Source organism: Myiozetetes cayanensis, unplaced genomic scaffold (genome assembly GCF_022539395.1).
Source record: "Myiozetetes cayanensis isolate MyiCay16 unplaced genomic scaffold, myiCay2020 scf1, whole genome shotgun sequence".
In the NCBI taxonomy this organism is placed as follows: domain Eukaryota; kingdom Metazoa; phylum Chordata; class Aves; order Passeriformes; family Tyrannidae; genus Myiozetetes; species Myiozetetes cayanensis.
Genome location: NW_026086604.1, coordinates 101,884,682 through 101,904,663, shown reverse-complemented (window position 1 = coordinate 101,904,663; position 19,982 = coordinate 101,884,682). Strand labels below are relative to the sequence as shown.

General features: G+C 35.3%; 1 protein-coding gene across 42 annotated transcripts in view; it reads left to right on the top strand.

Moving 5' to 3' along the window:
* CLASP2 (cytoplasmic linker associated protein 2) overlaps window positions 1–19,982 on the top strand; it is a 143,953-nt gene that overhangs the window by 92,526 nt on the left and 31,445 nt on the right. For 8 of the 42 annotated variants that reach the window (XM_050331487.1, XM_050331443.1, XM_050331659.1 and 5 more), the window contains 10 exons: window positions 2,261–2,278; window positions 4,236–4,337; window positions 4,474–4,500; window positions 7,483–7,509; window positions 9,454–9,624; window positions 10,530–10,637; window positions 14,750–14,812; window positions 15,504–15,610; window positions 19,015–19,038; window positions 19,501–19,745. In XM_050331487.1, the coding sequence (XP_050187444.1) occupies window positions 2,261–2,278; window positions 4,236–4,337; window positions 4,474–4,500; window positions 7,483–7,509; window positions 9,454–9,624; window positions 10,530–10,637; window positions 14,750–14,812; window positions 15,504–15,610; window positions 19,015–19,038; window positions 19,501–19,745 (892 nt within the window). The remainder of the gene's footprint in view (window positions 1–2,260; window positions 2,279–4,235; window positions 4,338–4,473; window positions 4,501–7,482; window positions 7,510–9,453; window positions 9,625–10,529; window positions 10,638–14,749; window positions 14,813–15,503; window positions 15,611–19,014; window positions 19,039–19,500; window positions 19,746–19,982) is intronic. The other 34 variants (XM_050331560.1, XM_050331496.1, XM_050331692.1 and 31 more) reach the window with 13 other exon arrangements.

Below are 19,982 nucleotides of genomic sequence, written 5' to 3'. Positions count from 1 at the left end.
CTCATAGCAGTTTTCTGTTTCAGGTGTGAGCAAATAATGCTTCACATAATGCTTTATATATGATGCTTCACCAGCTTCTGAGCTGATGCTCAGAGTCCCAGCTGGATGCCCAGAGATTCCAGTTCTAATTTATTGCCTGGGGACACATAACAAGCACTTTTAAAGTTTGTGCAAACCCCAGTTTGCTGCTTACTTTGTAATTCGTGCTTATTAACAGTATTAACAGGTACATGTTTTGAAGAACTAGTAGTTTACTGGAAGCAAAGCAGGTGATACTTTCCATAGAAATGAAAACAGTAAGAAGACAGATCTCCAAAACCCAGAATCCTGAATCATTTTATTAAAGCACAGATGCTTTTTGAAAGAATTTGAGCCATTTTTGAGCATTGAAGATGGCAAGCCTACTTTAATAAAATGAGGAGGGGTTTACAGGGTAATAGTGTCTCTGTCACTTAATTCCAGATCATATTTCCCTGTGTTGCATGTAATAGGATTTATTTATAACTGTTTGTGCTAAACACTTAATCTTGAGCTTTTGCACATTGTCACCAGCACCTTAGGGCCATGTGTGCAGGCTTTTTCTTCAGTAGCCACTGCTAATGGTGTTGCACATATATCTGTTTAAAAGTAGTAGGGGAAATGCTACACAGCTGATCAGAGTAACAGGGGTTTTTGTTTTCTAAAGGGTATCTGTAGATGTGATGTGCAAGATGGAGTGAACACAGCTTTGCTCTCCAGCTGTAGTTGTTTGATATAACTGTTCTGGTCTAACCCACCACCAGGAGGAACTAACCATTTTTCCTTTTCCCACTAACCTTGTCCACATGTTTTTATTGCTTCTTTTCCTTAGTGCCTTGTAATATTCCATTATCAGTCACTGTAGGTGAACAAACTCCATAAAACTGATTTCATAAAACTGTATAGTGTTCTGTTATTTAGCTTTTGTGTAGTAGCACAAGAGCCACGAGGAAGGAGAAACAGAACCACCCCTTCTGGGAACAGCTATCTGTTAGCCTGGCTTAGGTGTTACATAAAATCTGCCTTTCAGGATCCAGCTGTGGAAGAATGTTGGATTTGGAGGGGTAGTTCAGGGTTTGGGGGTTTGGCTTTGTGTTGTTTTTTTGTTTTGTTTTGGTTTTGGTTTGGTTTTTTTGTGGGTTTTTGTTTGTTTTTGTTTTGTTTTGGTTGGGTTTTTTTGTTTGGTTGGTTTTTTAACAATTGGCAAATTTGATCTGGAAAACTTTGAGGCACTCCTACATGCATATTACTGTAAGAGATTTTTGTGAAGAAGCATCGAAATTTACACTGAACTAATTTTTTAGAGGGATTTTTTTAAAAATACTGTCTTGAAGATACTAAAACTTGAGAAAGCCATAGCCAGATTTACTGAGAAAGTTAAGTTTAGGCTAGCCAAAGACACTAAAAGATGTTTTCGTCATTGTATTTTCTTGCAAGGCAGAAATAGCAGAGTGTGAAAACAAAAACTAAAGTACTCTCTGATTTTTTGCACGGCATTTAATACTTTTATCACTAGTAATGTATATTTTATTCCATAATGAGCTTTGTTTCAAAGGCACTTAGAGAAAGGAAGGACTGCCGATTAGGCAGCTTGCCATCAATTCCTAGGTACTGATGTCAGGAAAAAGACTTGTCTGACTCTCATGTTGTCAAAATCAAGTCTTGTTAAGCTTGGCATACTTGTTCAAGTGTGTTCTGGTTTCAACAAGCTTATATTCCTTCCAATTCTCTCAGCAAAACTTGATCTTGTCCATGTAGATCTTGCGAATAATCACAGGCTTAATTCAGAGAAATCCTCCTGGCTGGCAGTTCCTATCAAATTATCACTGTCCAGTGTGGGGAAACACAGTCTTTGTGTTTTTCTCTGAGCTTATGTATAATAGTATGTTTTACATTTTCAGAAGAGGTTGCACTACAGTATCTTTAATGTCTGTTTTGATCTGTTGTGTCACTTTGTTGACTTAGCTCATAAATGTAACTTTTTCTATTGATTTTTTTTGTGGTTTTGTAACAAGTTTGGAAGGCAGTATTGTGCACAATGTTTTTGTAAATCCCTAACAGTCTAGTATGGATATTTCTTGATAATTTTGCTTCCATTCAATTATGGAGTTGCAACACAAAAGCTTTTAGTTATCTTGCCTTGTTAAAATTTGTCAAGATTCCTAAGATTAATCTCAAAAAGGAATTTGAGAGACACAATATTGTTTGGAATATCATGTATTTTATTATTTTCCCTGTTTAGGAACAGCTTCTGAAGATGGTAAGAAAATATTTTGTTAGACGAGCTAATATTTTCAGCTTCATTTTTCCATTGATACAAATTAAGCTTTAAAAGTAGAATATGGTCTTTCTGGGGCTTTGTGGAGGTTCATAACAGACAGCTTATGCATCTAATACTTGGTTGTCATGTAGTATTTTTAAAATTCTTTTGCTTTTAATTCTCAAGTAATTTTCATTTGCAGTGTAAGTGTCATTGCTTAACATTTCTACTGTCAAAATGTAGGGGCTTTATAATTTTGCATTTGTTTTTTTTGAAGCAAATCTTGTCTCAGGCTATTTCATCAAATGTGTTCATGCTCTGGGAAGCAGGTGCTGCTATTCCTGATCTCTTTGAGACTTGGGAGCTAATTTTCAGTATGCTATTAACGTTTAAACCTGTCATTAGTGAACAGAATGTGGAGACTCCAAATGAGTTAACAGTTCATTTGCCTCACAGACACAAACTGGTTTATTTTACATTGATAAAATCGAACCAGGTTCCAAGTGATAATTTAACATAGTACTGAAATAGTGGCACTCTGTATTCCTACGTTTTTGGGCCAAGTTCTCAGTGCGGTTACATGCCTTGCAGTCTCACAGCACTCAGTGGGAAAACATTGCCATTGCATGGGGATAACTAGTAGAGTTTGGACTAGTCAATGTAACCATTATTGCTGGCATTATAACCATTATATTTCTAATAGCTTAGTGAATAACCTCCTTTATCCTGGTTCTCTTCTTATAGACTCTCATCTGTGGCTATTCCCTCTACTTGGATGAATAATATTAACTTGGTTGGTCTCCAAATTCTGCTGTAGAAAGCCTAAAGAGGCTAGACATAAATAATAGTCTGTGTACTTAATTTTTCTGGGTCTAATATTGACTCTACAGGTCTAGAAAATATTTTAATTATGCTGGGTTTAAAAGTGGATTACTTGCTGAGCTAGATCCACCTTGGACAGACTTTTGGGGCTTTGTTCTTGCAACTTAGAAGAATTATGGTTAGCATGGGTTTGGTTTTGATTTCATTTTTCTGTTGTTTGAGAGATTGGCTTAGGAAATGTGGTACACAACTCCACTATTTTCTTATACAAACAATCTTTTCAGTTACCTATAATTCATCCAACTGGGATCTTCCTTCTTTCATAATTCCGTTGTATATGCTGAATGATTTGAGGAACAAGAGTAACGATGCAGAAAGGTTTAACCCAAACCCAAGGGGGTTTGGCATTTAAGAGAGAAGTTAATCTGTTGTTTTATATCTAGATACTCAGTTTAACCTGTCTCTTCCTTGGTTTTTTTATCTATTTAGGAGAGTAGTATTTCTTTATATGATGTTGCTGAGAACTACTGGAGTGTACTTAGTCTTTGCAAAATGCTCTAAAAGGTTTGGTGAATCCTTTAGGACTCTCTATGACCATGGCCAGGAAAACAGTAGAATCTTCAGTAAGAGAAAAGCTAGTATTCATATTTCTAAAAAGAGGAGTGAAGTTGGGAAGAAACCTCAGAATTAAGTTCAAAAAGGGTCAACATAGTTTCTGTAGTTTTATGACAGCAAAAGTAGAATTAAAACCACAAGTGAGAAGACTTTACCTGATGCAGCAACATTAGCATTTGCATTGCCTATTGTATTTAATAAACTTCCCTTCTTTTAATGTTATCAACCTCTTTATGTAAGAAGGAAGAACTAGCTAGTTAGATCTGGGTATTAAAGGGATAAGGTACAAAATGTTTACTTAAACATATAGCATCAGAGGAGAAGTATTTTGATTCCTCAACTATCAAACCCTTCAAGGTGTTCAAATTTCTACTAATTATCCCAAGTGAATTTCCACCAATTGAGTTACATTGCGCTTATATTATTTGCAGAAACTTAATAAAATGTAAGTAAATGCTACTGTTGCTTTCCTTCCTACATGACTGTGAAAAACTGATTTAATGCCATTTTTCCTTTATAGGTCGTGTACGAACAAAGCTTTCGACCCCTTCTGTTGGTATTGGAAATTCCAAAACAGATTCCAGAGGACGGAGTAGAACCAAAGTGGTGTCACAATCTCAGCGTATGTATTTTCTATTTGTCAGTTATACCTGATAAAGAGGCCAAATATTTAACATATATTCATTGACCAATGGCTACAGTCAAAGTTAATTTAAAAAAAAAAAAGCTACATACTGAGTTGTTGTTCTGTGCCTTAGGTTCATCATCGCCAGACCAAAATGAAGGTATTTTTTCAGTGTTTTGGGTCAGTGGTATTTGCATGCTTTCCTAATTCATGTTGTTTTTCTCTGGACATAATACGAGGTTGGGTCTTAGTTTACCAATTAAATTAGATAATGTAACAGGAAGTGAAATCTACCCTTAAGTTCTGTCTTCAATTATAACTTCTCAACATTCTTTTCCCCCCCTTCTCTGACCTCCCCAGCACAAAAGACACAGTAAAGTTAGATACAACCCATGGACAAGTAATAGAGCAGAATATGGAGGCTGAATGGCGTCCTCAACATTAACTGCAAAACCCAATTTTACCTTTTTAAATAAGTCTGCATTTTATCCAGAAATATGCATTTTTACTTGAAGCTAGGCACTGCCCTAGCTCTTGCTTTTTTTTGGTATTTTGGTTTTTTTTACCACAGCTATTACCTTTACTTAAGAATACTAAACCTTCACTTTACAATCAGTTACTTAGCTTATATTAAGTCAGAAGGTTAAAACAACCGATTAAATGTGTGTCAGCTAATCCACAGTAATTTTTTATGTGTGTTTAGTAACCAAAGCAGATGTGACATTTCGCATCTAGCCAAGCACTCTGTCAGTAATTAAAAAGACCTGATTACCTCACATTCTTTGGCACTGGCTGACCGACAGCAATTTGTCCACAGATCTGATGTCTCCAACAGACATTTTCTCCCTAAGCTTTGTAGCATTTTCAGATTCTTACCTTTGTTTAATTAAGTGAAATACTATGAAATTAATGAAAGGAAGACAAATTAACAATAAAATTATAAACTACCCGGTCCTGTAATTTGTCAAGTTTTAAACCCAGTAAATTGTACTGGGTTTGAAATTTCCAGTACAGTCATTTTGCTACCATATCCACTTCCTTTTAATAAAACACCTTAATAATGTGTTTAATGGCAGAAACATTTGTCTTCATAGCAGTGACTGCATTTATCATAAATAGAATGACTTTAGAAGTTAAAAAAGCAGATAGAAGAGTTGGGGATTTTGGGAGTTTTTTTCCTCTTAGAGTACTTGCCATTCAGTTTAGCATCACTTTATTTTCCAGCAAGTGTAGTTGGATCAAACCTGATTCAGGGCTTGCAGGTTTTGTGAAATAATTATGCTTTAAAACAGTGTGAACAGACAAATATAACATAATGAAATCCAAAAAGAGATGTTCCCTTAAGAGCTCTGACAGTTCTCTAATCCCACAAGTCTATGTGAGATGAGAGCTTGAAAATAAGTCTAGTTTTTGTTTGTAACAAAAGTTGTGCAAAACTTGTTTCACATTTTCAGTGTTAAAATGCTTACACTATATTGTAAGCAAAGAATAAGTGAAATAATAATTTAAAAAGGAGGGAAGGTAGCAATTCCATCAAATCACTTTTTCCCCCTCTATGAAAAGCTATAAGCAGTGTCTTTAACAGGTTTTTTTTTCATTAGTGTTAGAAAACTTCTGAATTAACCTTTTTACAAATACCTTCTTAATTTTAATAGATTTGGTATATTCTTAAAAAGTGAACGTTTAATAAATGTCTGGGGGAGGGGTTTATTTTAGGTAGTAGGATAAGACTTTAGTAATGATCATTGTCATATAACACTAACTAAACCGTATATTCAGAGAAACAAATTGAAGCCTATTCAACTTTTTTACTAACAATGACAGAGTTTTTGTTCCAAGAGAATTAATTTTTGTAGAGTATTAATGTCTAAAGAGATAAGTTAAATTGATACTGGGATAACTAGATCTGACTACGTGTGATGATGTATGAAATTAAATGCTTGAATGCATCTTTACAGCCTTTTATTACTACTTCTGTTCAGAACCAATTGCCTCAAATAACTCACTATAACCTGTCAGTGGGGGAGAACAAGAATTCTGAGATGTTTTAAGGAAGATAAACAGGGCAAATACAAATGGACAGGCGAAGGAGAATTCTCAGGCACTGTATGCCAGCTGTTTGGGTGATGCTTCTTTATGTGACTGAAAATTTTCACAGCATTGTGTGAAGAGTGATGCTTGATGTTTCCATACAGGGGATTGTTTTAGTTCCCCAGCTTCTGTAATGAGAGACTAGCTTTTATTTTTTAAAAATCACAGTAGCACAGATGCTTTTGTTAATTTTTGGGTTACAGCTATCTTTCGTTCAAAGATCATTTTATGAAAGACTTGCAAATTTGAAAGTACTTTTTGAAAGGTACTTTTGAAAAGTACCTTTATAGGTTTTCGAAAGCCCTTTACTCTTCCTCTTCTATTTTAAATTATCATAAAGTAAGTGCCTCATTATTTTATTCTTATCTATGGAAAAAAATGGTTACATTTTTTTCCTCTCCTCTCCTTTCCTGTTTGGTTGTTAGGTAATTCAATACAGTGTTCTAAAATTGCATCACAGTCTTCATTCAGAGAATTTCTGAATGGAAACAAATTCTTACTTTGATACTCCAGATTAATTTTAAAGAGGAAACCCTAAAATTCTATGCAAGTCTTTTCAGTTTTGCCATTGTGAGTTTGTTTTTTTTTTTTTGACCATCCACCGCACTTGCAGCTCAGTTCCTTTACTGTTTTGTCTCAAAAAAAAAGAAGTTTTGATCTTGTGTGTAATTTCTGTTCAGCTGTTGAACTCCTTGAGCCTATTTGGCAATGTAATATTCTTTTAAAGTAATATGCAGCCTACGGTTTCATGTTTAATTGAAATTTAATTCTTCGGTGTTACCGAGTTGTTGATTAGAAAGCTGAAGAATTTTAATTTGCTTGTGCAGCTTTGCTTCATCTGCTTTGTACATAGCATCTAAGTTTAATTCTTCAGTTGTGGAAGCTACTTAAAAGCACTGCTTTAGCATAACCCCCTTGTGGCTTTTTTTCCTGTGTGAAATGACTAAAGCTTTCTTATTTCCATTTGCCATCCATTTTTTAATCTGCTCTGCTCCCTCCCTCTTCATGGATTATAAATCCCTACCCTAATCCTGCCTTTACACTTGTTCAGGATCACAGTCTGCTAACCCCATTGGTGGTAAGAGTCTACAGAATTTGTGTATACATCATTGTTTGATCACCTGTTTGACATATCTCATTTAAGGACCCTATTCAGCAGAAATTCTGGCTCGCTTTTTTCCTTATGCTGCATGTAACTAATTGGGTGTAATCCTTATGTAGAAAGCAGTAGAGATGGGAGGGGTTTGTCATTTTGGAATACTGCCTTAGTACTCTTTCTTTCATCATTCAGTCCACTCAGATGTACCACTGGTGGTAGTGCTGACAAGAGTATGCCAATGCTGATATTAGCATAATGTTTTCGGGATATTAAGCTTCATTTGGTTTATTTCCGCTACATTGGTACACTTTGCAGGTCTGGCTGTAGAAAGATAAAGTATTAGAATGAGAGGTTGCATTTCTTCTGTATATTCTGAGAAGAGTATGAGTTTTTCAGGTTTTGACCTGTATAAGAAAATCTACAACTCTCTGGCACACTGAAAACTTTTACAATATTTTTACTGAGTTAGATATAGAAAACAGGAAGAAGACATAGTAATATCAGGTCTAAGTTGAAGTACCCTGATATGAAGAAACTTCCAGACCCTTAATTTTTGCAGCAGTTTTATGGGTTTGCTTATTCTTTTGTTGCTATAGAAGTTGTGCTTGTTTTTTCCAGGCTGTGTAATATTTTATTTATCATTTCTGCTGAATAGGTCCATAGTTTGGAAAAGGGGATTTTACTAAATAATCATTTCAAGTTTGAATTCAAACAATGAATCTGAAAGTATATGCATGGTACATTGTTTTAGATTTCTCTCTTCCACCCAGCATATATTTTATTTTGTTTGGGATTTGTTTCTTTTCCCATATGGTCAAGCTTTAGTCAACTTGTATCTTTTTTTAAATGTGCCTCATAAAAAGTAACCCATGAAACTCACTCCAGATGTTGCATGTTAACTCTGTAACTCTGATAGCATCGCTGTGGTCATACAGTTACCTGATTATTTATTAAAGATTAATAAAGGGTTCAAATCAGTATGTAATTAACCTTTGGTTGAAATTCTGTTTTGCTTTTTATTTGATTAGATTTCTTGAATTCTGTAGCTGAAAATTATATATTTATATCAGCTGGCGGCATGAGTCATTAGTTAGAGAAGAATGAATTCTTTGTTATGACTTAGAACTTAAATGTTCTGTAACTGAAATATCAAAATTAGGGATCAGTGACCCCAGTTTCTGTAGCCATGGGCAGTACCATGGACATTTATAGCACTTTGTAATGTGCAGTTTTGATTAACAAAAGTATAAGACACTTAAATATGTCTTGACTAATTTTTTAGCTTGTTTAAAACTAATTGAAGATTTTCTCTAATTTGTGAGGTAACCACCACAGAAATGAACATGAGTGTTTGAATCGCCTTCAGTGACATTTTATTTAACTTCAGAGAATAGTGCTTGAAGACCCCATGCTATTAAAAGCAAGGGAGAAGAGTTTAAATGTTAGGAAAATAATGTTATTTTATTATAACATTGGTTGCGTTGGAAGAACTAGGATAATGATAAAATAGCCTAGTTTAAAATTGCTCCTTCTAGTTTTCTAACAGGTTAATTTTTTCTTTTTTTAGTAGAAAATGTGATTAGTGAGACCACATAACTTAAAAAAATAGGAACACAGCAGTGTTCATATTAGGGACAGTGGAACTCTTGATGAAGTCCAGAAATACTATTTATGGTTTCTTGAGGTTATCTAGTGCTAAATACCACGTCAAGTGCTTCCTTGCATTGATAATTTTAACAGCCTTCTGTGTAGCACTGGAAGAACTTGGACCAAAGCATTCTATTTCATACTTTTACCTTGTAAGTTTTGCCTGATCATTTCAATGTGCCACCACTTCCCTACTAACTTGAAGCATTATTTTCTTTTTAACCACAATTGTTTATCTTTTACACTGTTGCTTACATTTATTCGTTTTATCTTCAGCTGGCAGTAGATCTGGGTCTCCTGGAAGAGTTTTGACAACAACCACACTCTCCACTATGAACACGGGAGTTCAGAGAGTATTGGTGAATCCTGCAGCTGCACAAAAGCGAAGCAAAATCCCACGAAGTCAGGGATGCAGTAGAGAAGCTAGTCCTTCTCGTTTGTCAGTAGGTGAGAATCACCAAATAATTCTTAGTTTCTTTATAGCTAAGTGCTGGGATATCAACAGCTTGTATTTAGTTATAGGTGGATGAAAATAATAGAATACATACCGATAATCTAAAATGTGGCTGTTTTCTGAGGCTAGTGTTTGATATACCAGAGAGTTTGGAATTGAAGCTGAAACTTTAATTTTTTGCTGTCAGAATGCAGTAGTTCCTTTCCTCATCTCCCTTTTCTTCTTCTTTCACTTTTTTCACCACCCCCAAATACCCACATCCATTGAATTAAAGAGTGATACCACTTTGAAAATATTTTCATTTCTATGTGTGTCTTTTGCGTATGTGTGCGTGCACGTGTATACTGCTGTGATACTAAAATGAATGTTATATGTCTTAAATCTCACAGTATGATCTGATTAGACTTTATTGCAAACAATACTATTGAAAAATATCAGTTGTTTCTAATGGTATTGCTGCTGATCTTTGTTTTGTACTTTTGATTTTTATGTTACTTGCATTAATTTTTTATTTTCCTCCTCTTAGAAAGCTTTGAGGTTTTTTTGTTCGCATTACTGTTGATTAACCTGATCTTGAGCACAAATTTTGAATCAATACTCAAATGTTGTTTGTTTTCTCTCCATCCTTTCCAAAAGGTCTTTCAACCATTGTGTAAAGAGTTGGTAAATTCCCATTTTATACTGTGCAAAGAAATAGTTTCATTGAAGTAGAGTAATCTAGCACAATCAGGAAACTCTGTAGGAAAGGTTATGACTTAAAAACGCCACAGTCGTCAATGTCTTTTCTTAGAAATTCGTCTGTGATCGTACCGCAAAGCAGAATTGCATTAAAACTGCAACTTTTCTTATGTCTTCTCCCTTCTGTGCTGCTGTTTGTCTGTACCCTGAATCATACTAGCGCGAGGCAGCCGCATTCCTCGGCCTAGTGTGAGTCAGGGGTGCAGTCGGGAGGCCAGCCGTGAAAGTAGCAGGGACACGAGCCCTGTCCGCTCTTTCCCACCCCTTGGTAAGTACTCGGAGCCCCCTGTTGTGCATGGCTGTCCTTGCCCTTCATTATGTGCTCCTAACGAATCCATGCCTCCTTCATTTAGCTTGTAGCTGGCCACCGTGTTTTCCCTTCCTTTGGCTCTCTTCCCCACTTATTTCAGTGAAGAATTGACCAACGTGTGAATGGGTTGCACACTTGAAAAAGAAACGCTTTGTTGGTGTTAGTCTTATCTTAAGTACCAAGTTTAGAAAGGTGTGTGATACGCAGCATCTAGATGCCTTTTTTAGAAAAGGCAGTTCTGCTTTTGAAAAGCTTCTTTGAAACGATGTTTCTCTTTTTATTATGACACTGGTTGCTTGGGTGCACTTAGGTAATCCAGTTTCTCATTGAGCTGCCAGAGCAAAGAACATGGTGTGGCTGTCATCCTCTGCCTTGGCCTGTTTCGGCAGCTGGGATCAACTGTTATTCAAAATTGCTCCCTAGTCAATGAAACATTTTGGTGTACAAGAAATACACTTCATTATGTCTCCCTAGCTATTTTGTCATGACTGTACTATGTGTAAAAAAAAAAAGTAAAATTTTAACTTGTTACTATTCAAGTAAATATGGTGGTGCAGATAAGGGACTGATCTGCTGAAACAGAACTGTATTCTGAGACTGCATTCCATTTTCTAAGAATGAACAGGGCAAGTAGCAAAGTCCTTTACAAGTAGATCAACCAAGTACAGTTTCCTTTTAGTCTATGCAGAACAAGTGATAATTGAAGTAGCATCTGTTGTTAGATAGGGAAGAAGAGGAATTAAAAACATTTAATGTTCACACATGCTTAATTACATTCAGTTATCATTTCTACAGCTGCTATAAGCAAAAGTTGTTTCCACTTAGTATTTCAGCTTATTGGTCTGACACTTAAAAGATTTTACGAGATTGTCAAGTTGTTTCTGTCATGTCACTGAGACTTAAGAATGTTAACTTATAATTACTTTAACATATTCATTAAGGATTAGGAAAGTTTCTCATCTCCCATTTAACTTTGTCAAGGTTACTATGAAGTTGGCAATAAATTTTAATTAAAGTCTTTTTTACATATTGGGCTTATGGGTTGGGGTTTTTTTGATTTTGATTGTTTGGTAATACTAATCTCTGTCTCCTGTACAGTTGATCAAGTGTAGCTTATGGTTAAGGACTTTATAATACTAGCTGTTAAACATAGTCTGAAAATAGTAAATTTTGTATCTCTTTTTGAGGCACCCAACTGTGCTTCTAATAACATGGGACTAATGCACTGTTGTGGTCTGTTAGAGCAGTGTGCTTCCTGTCAGACATGGTTTTATTGGGAGAGTACAGATTAATGAAAGCTGTTTCAATAACTAATGCTAGTTTGCCCAGATGCTGCTTAATTGGGAAATTATATTAAAAGGAGACCTTATGCAGGATCCATTAGTAAACTTGCATCTTTTACTATGACACAACTGGAAGGCTGTGTTGTAGTACATCATAGTAGTACTTCTGTTCTTTTCAAAACAAAGGTATTTTGCAGATCTTTTTTGTGCTTCTTTAGCTGGCTTACACCTTGAGTTCAATTGCATGCATGCAAGATCAGATTCACATTTTATAACTGGGTCAAATGCTTGCTATCTTAAGAAACCTGTATTACGCCAATACCATGAGGTGTGTTGCTGGGATAGATGCCACTTGAGGTTTTATTTTTGTTAATGTAGTTCAGTTTTATAATTCAGATATCAAAACAAGTACCTTTTTTATAGGCACAAATAAAATAGGTGGAATTGTCTGATAGCACAGAGAATGCATATATAGGAATCCAACACTGTTTAAAAAAAACCTCAAGCAGCTATACTTGGAAGAAATGAGGATTCTTCCTAGTATGACTTCTTATTTGAATGATTTCGAATGTCATTCAGTGTTTTGTTGGACCAGTTTTATCTTGTGGGATGCTGTTAATGTCTATCAAAAATACTAAATTTAATGGTTTTCAAAGGTGCAAGTTAAAGATGAAATAAGGCAAATTCAGTTCTGTGTAGTTAGAGACAGTTTGACACAGGATTGCAGGGGAAAATGTAATTTGTTTTGCCTCATTCTCAGCACTGAAATTTTTGCTTACAAATGCAAATAAATAAAATGGGTTTTATCTTCCTTCAGGACATAAAATGACCCAAATGCTACATAATTGCATTGCTGTATACATCGGAATGAAGTGTTTATGTAATCTCACATTTCAGTACAGTATTATAAACTGGGAGATAAGAGACACTGAGAAGAAAGTGATTTGTAATTTTTATGGAAGTGTCTATTTTTGTTACATATAGTTAATACTGAATATCAGACAAGTATAATTTCTGTATTTTAGCTAAAAAATTACCTTATTGTGAGTCCATTTGAAATTTTATTTTGATTCATCCTTTAAAAGATGGAACAGCAAAAGTAAATACTTGCACGGTTTCTGCAATTTGAGAGTTACAAAGAATATTCTTGAAAATATGCTTTGGAATGAGGTATGTTTCACCCAATATAGTGCTTTCCTTCACTATCTTAAAAACTTGTGCAGCATATTTCAAACATATATGGGTGCAGGATCATTTCACTTTGCATGCCTGAAGTTCGAATTTTTAACTGTACCTTTAATTTTCAGGGCTTTTTGATGGAAAGTAATAGAAAGGTTTATCCCATTCATGCTCATATTTAAAGAGCCGTTAGCTGTGATGCCTGTGTTTTGACATCCTCTGTCCTGTCTCCTTTTCCATGATGAGACATACTTTCTAAAGAACCAAGTATTCCACAAAACTTTAGTTGCAAAATAAAATGCCATAGCTAAACATCTTCATGCAGGATTGGTTAATAATAAAATACATTTCTGTACTTTATGTAAGGAGTAGAGAACTTTATGTGGAAGGACGCAGTGTTGTTTCTTGGAATCTTTACAGGAGTTAGGTTCATTTTGGAGTACACTCAAGTTTCAAGAGGTGTGCTTCCCCAAATGTCATTTGGTCCATGTCAAAGTTGCTTGATTTGAGTCAGACTCTAAAATGTTCTTTGTTAATCAGAGTAAAGGATGATTAATTTGATTCCTGATTTGTATTTATGCTACTTTGTGTATCCAAAAGGTTTAAAATGTTTGTATTTACAGTTATTTATTAAATCATAAGATTATATCTGGGGTTTATGCCACTGTGGGTGGACATTTGAATTCAAGTTAAAATTATCATTTATATGGCATTAAAAATTCTAAATTAAGTGAACTAAAGAAAGAAGATGAACTGTTTAAAAACATTTAATTTAAAAATTGCTCGGTTTAAGAGAAAATACTAGCAATGCTGAGTCAGCTTCTTTAGAATCACTAAGAAAACAGTTTTATACAGGTGCCATAAGGAGAGGGGTAATTGGTTTTATTCAAAAATCCTTAAAGATCTTTGGTTTCCAATGGCCATAACTTTAAAAGATCTTTAAGAGCTATAGTAACTAACACAAGTGCTTAAATTTGACCTTTTATTTAAATAAAGCAATAAGCTTGTAGATTATTAATTGTATTGACTTATTTTTAACTTATAATTATAACTGGACGATTCTAACTTTCTTTTACGTAGTGGTGAGTTATAACCGAGCTTGAGTTATCTGCACATAGGCAAGAACTCGAGTGTATATGGATTGTCACAGGGGGTTTGTGCAGTAGTCACTTTTTGCAGACAATGTGTGATATGTGAGCTCTGACTTAAGCACTTAGGATTGAGTTAACTCTACAGTGTTAACTCTACAGTGTCAGTATGCACTTGATAATCATCAAAAATACCTAAAAAGTTCTGTTTGAGTGTGGGTGTGTGCATGTGTGTCTGTGCACCTTTGCTTCTTCGAGTTTAAACATACTTGCTTTTACCCTGCTCTTAATCTTTTAAATTAAACAACAAATTATGCATGAAATGTCCAGTGTACATAAACCTATATAATCATGTTACGTATAATCAAAGAACTTCTCTGAAGATTTTTGCTGCTGCGTTATACTCAGTTTCTGGTGCTTAAGCTGAATCTTTTAAATATTCTCTTGTTCATCTGAGCAACTATTGCAGCACTTTGATTCCACGGTCATAGATAGGGTTTATATAATCCTGTTATTGCAGCTTCCAGACATCACTCCAGATCTACTGGTGCCCTCTACGCTCCTGATGCTTATGGGGCCACAGGTGAAGGATGAGTACACTTTGCTGTCATCTGTGCAGTCATCCTGGATTTTTTTTTCCCCACCCACTTGGTTATTCTCATAGTTGAGTTTTAGAAGGCATTATTTATATTAATTTGAGTTTTGTGGTTTTAATAACCCAGGTAGATGTGTTTATGTTGCTAGATTTTGTCTCCACCCTCACCTTCCAGTGTTAACCCTTTTTTTCTTTAACAACAATCATTTTATTTTTACTTGCAGAAGAACGTTTTTTTTTTAGTTTTCCATTTTTTTAGTATTTGTAGAGCATTCTTTATGCATGTAGTTTTCTAATCAGCAGTCTCAATAGCCTTCCTATTGTATTTGCTGTCTTTTTAAATGAAAACAAAAACCCAAAATGAAGAAGACATTGATTTAAAAAAAATAAAAAGCAAAGGTTCTTTCAGTTAAAACCATTGTTTTGTAGGGGGTTTTTTCCATGTAATATTGGAATAGAATATTTGTGGATGACTGGTTTTTCTGCTTAATCTCTTACTTTTCACTGTACCACTAAGACTTCAGTACAAAAATAACCAGTACTTTAGCCACTGTATAATTTACTAAAAATATTATGCAAATTTTTTTCTTCTGCTTGGGTTTTTTTTAAGTGAGTATATTAGTGTCCCAAGATGCTATTCTGACTGAATTCTTTATATTTATTTGTTTTGTTGTAACAGGTACTGGCTTTGGAATTAGTCAGTCAAGTAGATTGTCGTCATCAGTTAGTGCTATGCGGGTTCTCAACACAGGTTCTGACGTGGAAGAGGCAGTAGCAGATGCTTTGGTAAGAATCTCACACTTTTTGTAGGTTACAGGCTCTTAAAATGTTTGGTACCTGTACATTATAGTATGCAAAAGAACTTATCATTTGTTATTTCATTGGCTTCTTGATGGGGTGAAAAAGAGAAATTGAGTTGCTGGAGCTGCAAGTATTTGAGTTTTTGTTCCATACAGAAGTTTTAATTTTTGAGAAATGTACTTTTTTCCATGGCAGACAGGAAATAGTCTTGGACTAATCTGTTGGAGAGGCCCAAGGAGCCACTTGCGCGGGTAGGACAAACCAGCAGTTTCCCACAACAGCTAGTCAAACTTCTGGGTAGGCTGAAGCCTTGCTAGAGTTGGGAATGATGACAGCAGAAGTCCTCTGCTTACCATGAGCCTGGATGCCTTTTAAAGTTTTTCTGTCTGACAAATGTATGAGATTGATGCTGAAGAGAGAAGCTGATGGCTGGGCAGGTGATGTACTTTCGCCTCAGCCAGCAATCAAGCTCCACACAGCCACTGACTCACTCCCCCACCAGCAGGATTGGGGAGAGAATCAGAATGGTAAGAGCTTGAAAACTTGTGGACTGAGATAAAGACAATTTAATAGGGAAAGCAAAAGCCACACACACAACCAAAGCAAAACAAGGAATTCATTCGCTGCTTCCCATGGGCAGGCATGTTCAGCCATCTCCAGGAGAGCAGGGGCCCATCACATGTAACAGTTACTTGGGGGACAAATGCCATCACTGCAAATGTGCCCTCCCTTCCCCCTTCTTCCCCTCGTTTTATATCTTGAGCAGGATGTTATGGTCTGGACTATCCCTTTGGTCAGTTTGGGTCACCTGTTCCAGCTGTGTCTCCTCCAACCTCCCTTGTGAGCCTGGCAGTATGAAAAGCAGAAAAGGCCTTGGCTCTGTGTAAGCCCTGCTCAACAATAACAAAAACATCTCTGCATTATTGACCCTGTGTTCAGCAAAAATCCAAAACACAGCCACATTCCAGCCACTGTGAAGAAAATTAACTCTACCCCAGCCAAAAGCAGCACAGCAGGCAGCATCTCATAAGATTAATTTTTCTTTTCTATTGTTTTCTAAATGTTACACTGAAGTTAAATCTGGTTATGCCGTTCTCTTTCTTAAACTTTACTGTCTTAACCTAAACTCTCTTTAAAAGGGCAGATTTGGCTCCTCTACCTCTCTGCCCCAGTTAGCCAAACTGAATACATCATGTATTTTGCTATTCTGACATTCAAATCAGCGAGCTGAGATCTTCAGATAATTTAAAATAGTGATGCTATAAATCAGATACATATTTATCAGGTATTGTATACTATTTACATGTCATTAAATACTTATAAGTACCTGTTTTCTAGTAAAAAAATTATTTGGAACATTAGTAAAAAAATCTACAAATTAGACTCCAAAAAGATAATTATAGCCAGACATAACTGGATAGAGGGAAACAACATTTCAGAGGAAAAGGTCTGAAGCACTCCGTCATATTCTTATTATGAGGATTTATTGATTTATACTTTTTCTTGACACCTAAGTTTAAAATTTGTGTGCCTTCACTGGCATAGAGATCAGGAGAATATCTCTGAAATATTGCCTGAGAGGTCATGGTGAAATCGAGTTTTTTCCCTTTCTGATATTATATATATATATATATATATTCTGATATATATATGTATATATTCTGATATTTATATATATATATATATATATAACTTGCAAAATGTTTTCAACATTGATGGGGAATTACTGGTAAACTGGAAATCATTGTGGATTTTGGAATAGGGAACAATAGAAAAACAGTCCAGGAAAAAATAGGGAAACAACAGAACAACAGTCCATGGAACATTAACATTTTCTGGCTATAATTTGAAAACTTGTCCTGTAGATTTCTGCATATTGGTGCTTCATGAAGAGTGTCTTAAGCACTTTTAACAGCCTCCTAGCTTAATCAAATTTAGCTGGGCAAAGTACATAGTAAGAAGAGAAGCTGAGGAGAAAGTCATGTTTTCAGTGACTGCTCTTGAGGCTTGAATGTGTCCTGCTTCGTTGAAGCAATAAAGTTTCTTCACGGAAACTGGTTTGTATTACCTGGATCCAAAATACATGATGCCACTAGAAATGTTAGAGGAAAATTAGTTTGCGTATTTTAGCTGGAATCTGACATGACAAGGATAAAGAGCTGCAACATTTTATTATTGTAGCATTTGCACACCTGGTTCCTTGCCTGTTGAAATATTGTCCTGTAGAAATGGCTCCACTTAGATGGAAATCTGTTTATAAACACGCTTATTGTTTTATCATAGACTGAAGACTCGCACTCATAACAGTGTTTTTTTTAAAAGATAGAATGTAGAGTCCTGACAGATGTAATATAAAAATCAAAAATATTCCAGATTGTATTGCCATTTTTATGATGCAGAGAATACTCAACCAGTTTTAGTACTGCTTAAGCCAAAGAAGTGTCAGTCTTCTGGCATGAAATACAACGATAATGGTGATCTTTACATATTTTTGTGTCTTTTACTTTAGTACAGTCCTTGGCATTTCAGATTCATTTCTTTAAAAACCATTTTCTTCCTTCCAGTGTCTCATTTCAAAAATGTGTGTCTTTGTGATTTTTCCCTTCCTTTATTCTCTTACCCATTGTGTTTGCTCTTTCTGTTGACAGTAAGTCTGCTTGTCATCTAATGTATTGACTAGTTTATATTGTGATAACTTCTAAGTTATTCTGTGGTTAAAAATGGGAACTCTATGCAAATTGCAATGGTAATTAAGGGGAAAATAATCATTTATGCTGTTCCTTCTTTGAATATGTAATGACCCGAATTTTTAACTGCTAGCTTCAAAGTTTGAATGGCAAGAACTGTTTTGCAGAGCTGTGTGTTTTTTCCTTTTAGGATAAATAACTTTTTTTTTTTCCTCTGGCCATTGGCATGTTGTGTTTTGTTTTGTTGGCTTGTTTTAGGGGGTTTGGTATTTTGCATTAGTAATAAATTTTTTTTGTAGAATGTTGCCTGCTGTAATAATTGTTGCGCTGAAAAAATTTAGATATTGAAGTTAGAGGTGGAGAAGTTGATGAGAAAATAAAGTTTAAATGAAGGTTTCATACTTTGATAACAATTGACTGTGTGTGTTCAGTCTTCACGCTCAAATATTGCTAACACAAAGATTTTGACTGAGAAGTCTTTGTGACCAACCAGCAGGTGATATGTAATATTTCCATCAAAATGGAAGCAAACTCCTTCTTGGCAATGTGCGATGTGCTAATTAGACACAGAGAGCTAAGAACAAAAATTTACAATAAGGCTGTGTGTTGTCCAGTTGCAGGAAGTTTACTAGTCACAATGCTGCTATGCCTTACCTTCCTGTTCTCAATTTCTGTTTCTTTTCAATAATTTACTGCTAACAGCTCTTAGGAGACATACGGACTAAGGTATAGAAACTATTTTTCTTCTTCAATAGTTTAATAGTTTGCTATTAACATGTTTGATACAAAGTTAAGTTAAAATGATAGAATATGTGGATTTAGACCTGATTCTTATAGTCTGTAACATATATAAAGCTATTAAGTGAAATACCTAACTTTAAATACAGAGTCTTTGTTTTTCTATCCTGCAGTTTTATGGGTTCTTGCAGGTAAACCTGAAGTTGAATGTGTTGTCAAACATGTCTTCTCTGCATTTGCTTTGCTTTTATATTTGGAGTACTGTGCAAGCCATACTTTAAAATATTTTAATTAACTTGGTTTGACCTGCTGAACAGTTGGAGCCATTTGTCACTGCAGGGAGTAGGGTTCACACCAATTGTTTGTACTGTTGATCTTTGTATAAATTGTGGGTATGTTTCACTGTCTCTTCAAAAATCAGTGCTAACGTGAGGTGTTTCTGTGCAATAGAAGAAGCCTGTGCGAAGAAGATATGAGTCCTATGGGATGTACTCAGATGATGATGCCAACAGTGATGCTTCAAGTGCCTGTTCAGAAAGGTCCTATAGCTCTAGGAATGGAAGCATACCAACATACATGAGACAGACAGAAGACGTGGCTGAAGTCCTGAATCGCTGTGCCAGCACCAACTGGTCAGAGAGAAAAGAAGGCCTCCTGGGCCTGCAAAACTTACTAAAGAATCAGAGAACTTTAAGGTAAGAAGACATGTTGATAGAGAAAACATTTTACTTCAAAGTTATTGAGAAGCAAGGGAGAAAGGGAAAGCAGGGTGTGTGTCTCTGAGAGGAAGATGGGGGAAAGAATGAGAAAGCTTTTCTCACTCCTGGCGAATAGTGTATATTTATTATTATTATTATTTTACTGATGTGTGTAGTGAATTCAAAATTAAGAGAATTTTTGGAATACAAAAATTCCTAGAGTCCTTGCATCTA